Source organism: Macadamia integrifolia, chromosome 4 (genome assembly GCF_013358625.1).
Source record: "Macadamia integrifolia cultivar HAES 741 chromosome 4, SCU_Mint_v3, whole genome shotgun sequence".
In the NCBI taxonomy this organism is placed as follows: domain Eukaryota; kingdom Viridiplantae; phylum Streptophyta; class Magnoliopsida; order Proteales; family Proteaceae; genus Macadamia; species Macadamia integrifolia.
In genome coordinates this window covers 26,377,820-26,379,466 of record NC_056560.1, presented here as the reverse complement: position 1 = coordinate 26,379,466, position 1,647 = coordinate 26,377,820, and the positions used below count along the sequence as shown (strand labels likewise).

Sequence of the window (1,647 nt, the reverse complement as noted above, 5' to 3'; positions counted from 1 at the left end):
ATAAGCAGCACTTTTTTCAATCATTCTGCCATAAGTGTCCCACTTAACATTGTCATGATATGGCCAGTCATCTGCATAAGAAAGATCACCAAGATACAACACTGTCTCTCCTTTTAGTGGATCGTTTATATAATGATTCAATGTTGTGTTTGAGTCATAGGTCTGCCCAAGATCACCTGCACACCCACCAACATATATACCATTCATCAGTCACACCCACAGAGAGAGAGAGAGAGAGAGAGAGAGAGAGAGAGAGAGAGAGAGAGAGAGAGAGAGAGAGAGAGAGAGAGAGAGAGAGAGAGAGAGAGAGAACCTATGAGACCAAACGTGTAAGGAACATCAGGGCCAACTAGAGGGGGAGTTGTGAACCAGAACTGCCTTGTTGTGTTTCCAATCCCAACCTCATAATAGTACTTGGTGTTGTACTGCAACAATGAGGAGAAGAATTAGCCACTAAAGTTATCCAACTTTTTAGAGCTAATTACTTAGTGGATTGAGTTTTTCAACCCTGATCATCTTGGGTTAAGGGAAAATTTTTCTTTAACTATGTTTGGATGTCAAGAAAGGAAAAGAAAAGAAAACCCACATCCAAATTGAAGAGAGTGCAATGATGGATGAAGCGTGAAGTATAGTTGTAGTATCTGTAGGTGAAGTAGAAGCCCTCTGCAGTGTAAATCTTTGTGGTGTTCTCAGCCCAGTAAAGCACAGTGCTTGTGCCTGGTTCAACTGGAGTGATCCAAGATACAATCACTCCTTGCCCTACATAGTCTCCTTGAGTTATATGAACCTTGCAAAATAAAACTCACAATTTAGAAAAAAAGGTCAACCAGAAATTAATTAGGGAGAGGGCGAGGGATGTGTGATATTGAAGAGTAAATATTTTATTTTAATTTATTATTACTTTTTTTTTAGGGTTCATGCCTTTGGCTAAGTGCATTCAGTGACTCTATTTTATTGATTAATAACTCATATATATATATATATATATATGTTTTGTATTTGGTAGGTGGATATATCGCATTGATTTCTGGCGCTAATATTGATACATGTATTAACTAATTACAAGCAGACATGGTTGAATGCTTAAGGCTATGTTTGGTAGCCAAGAGAAGAAAAGAAAAGAAAAAAGAATCTAGAAAAGAAAGGAAAAGAAAAGAATTGAAATGGTGAGGAAAAAAAATATATGTATGTTTGATAACTATTAGAAGAGAAGAAAATAAAAGTTTTTGTATTTCTCATGTTTTCTTATGTTTTTGGCAAGAATTTTTTTTTGGAGTAAAAGAAAACTTTACAATTCCCATGAAAATTTGAAATTCAAAAACTGAATCTTCTCTTGGATCAGAACTTGCCAAGCACAAAGATAAATTCTTAAACTAAAAAATATTTTTATACATTTTTCTTTTTCTTTTCTTTTCTTCTCTAACACAGCCTAAATAGAATATTTGAACTAGGAAATCAGCCATGTCCCATCATGCATGTACTTGAAATGTTTCTATGATCATAGTGCTAGGTCAATATCTATAGAAATACCATTGACTTATTGTAGATACCATTTTTTAAGTCATAATGGTTCATGGGTTGATACCAGCAAATTAAAATTTCTTGATGATTGTAAGAGAGAGAGAGAGAGAGAGAGAGAGGGAGGGG

The 1,647-nt window shown here is 35.0% G+C and overlaps 1 protein-coding gene across 1 annotated transcript in view; it reads right to left on the bottom strand.

Moving 5' to 3' along the window:
* LOC122075516 (purple acid phosphatase-like) overlaps window positions 1-1,647 on the bottom strand; it is a 22,114-nt gene that overhangs the window by 19,288 nt on the left and 1,179 nt on the right. Inside the window, exons 2-4 of the mRNA XM_042640572.1 lie at window positions 587-787; window positions 314-425; window positions 62-176 (exon numbers count right to left, since the gene is read on the bottom strand). Coding sequence (XP_042496506.1) covers window positions 62-176; window positions 314-425; window positions 587-787 — 428 coding nt within the window. The remainder of the gene's footprint in view (window positions 1-61; window positions 177-313; window positions 426-586; window positions 788-1,647) is intronic.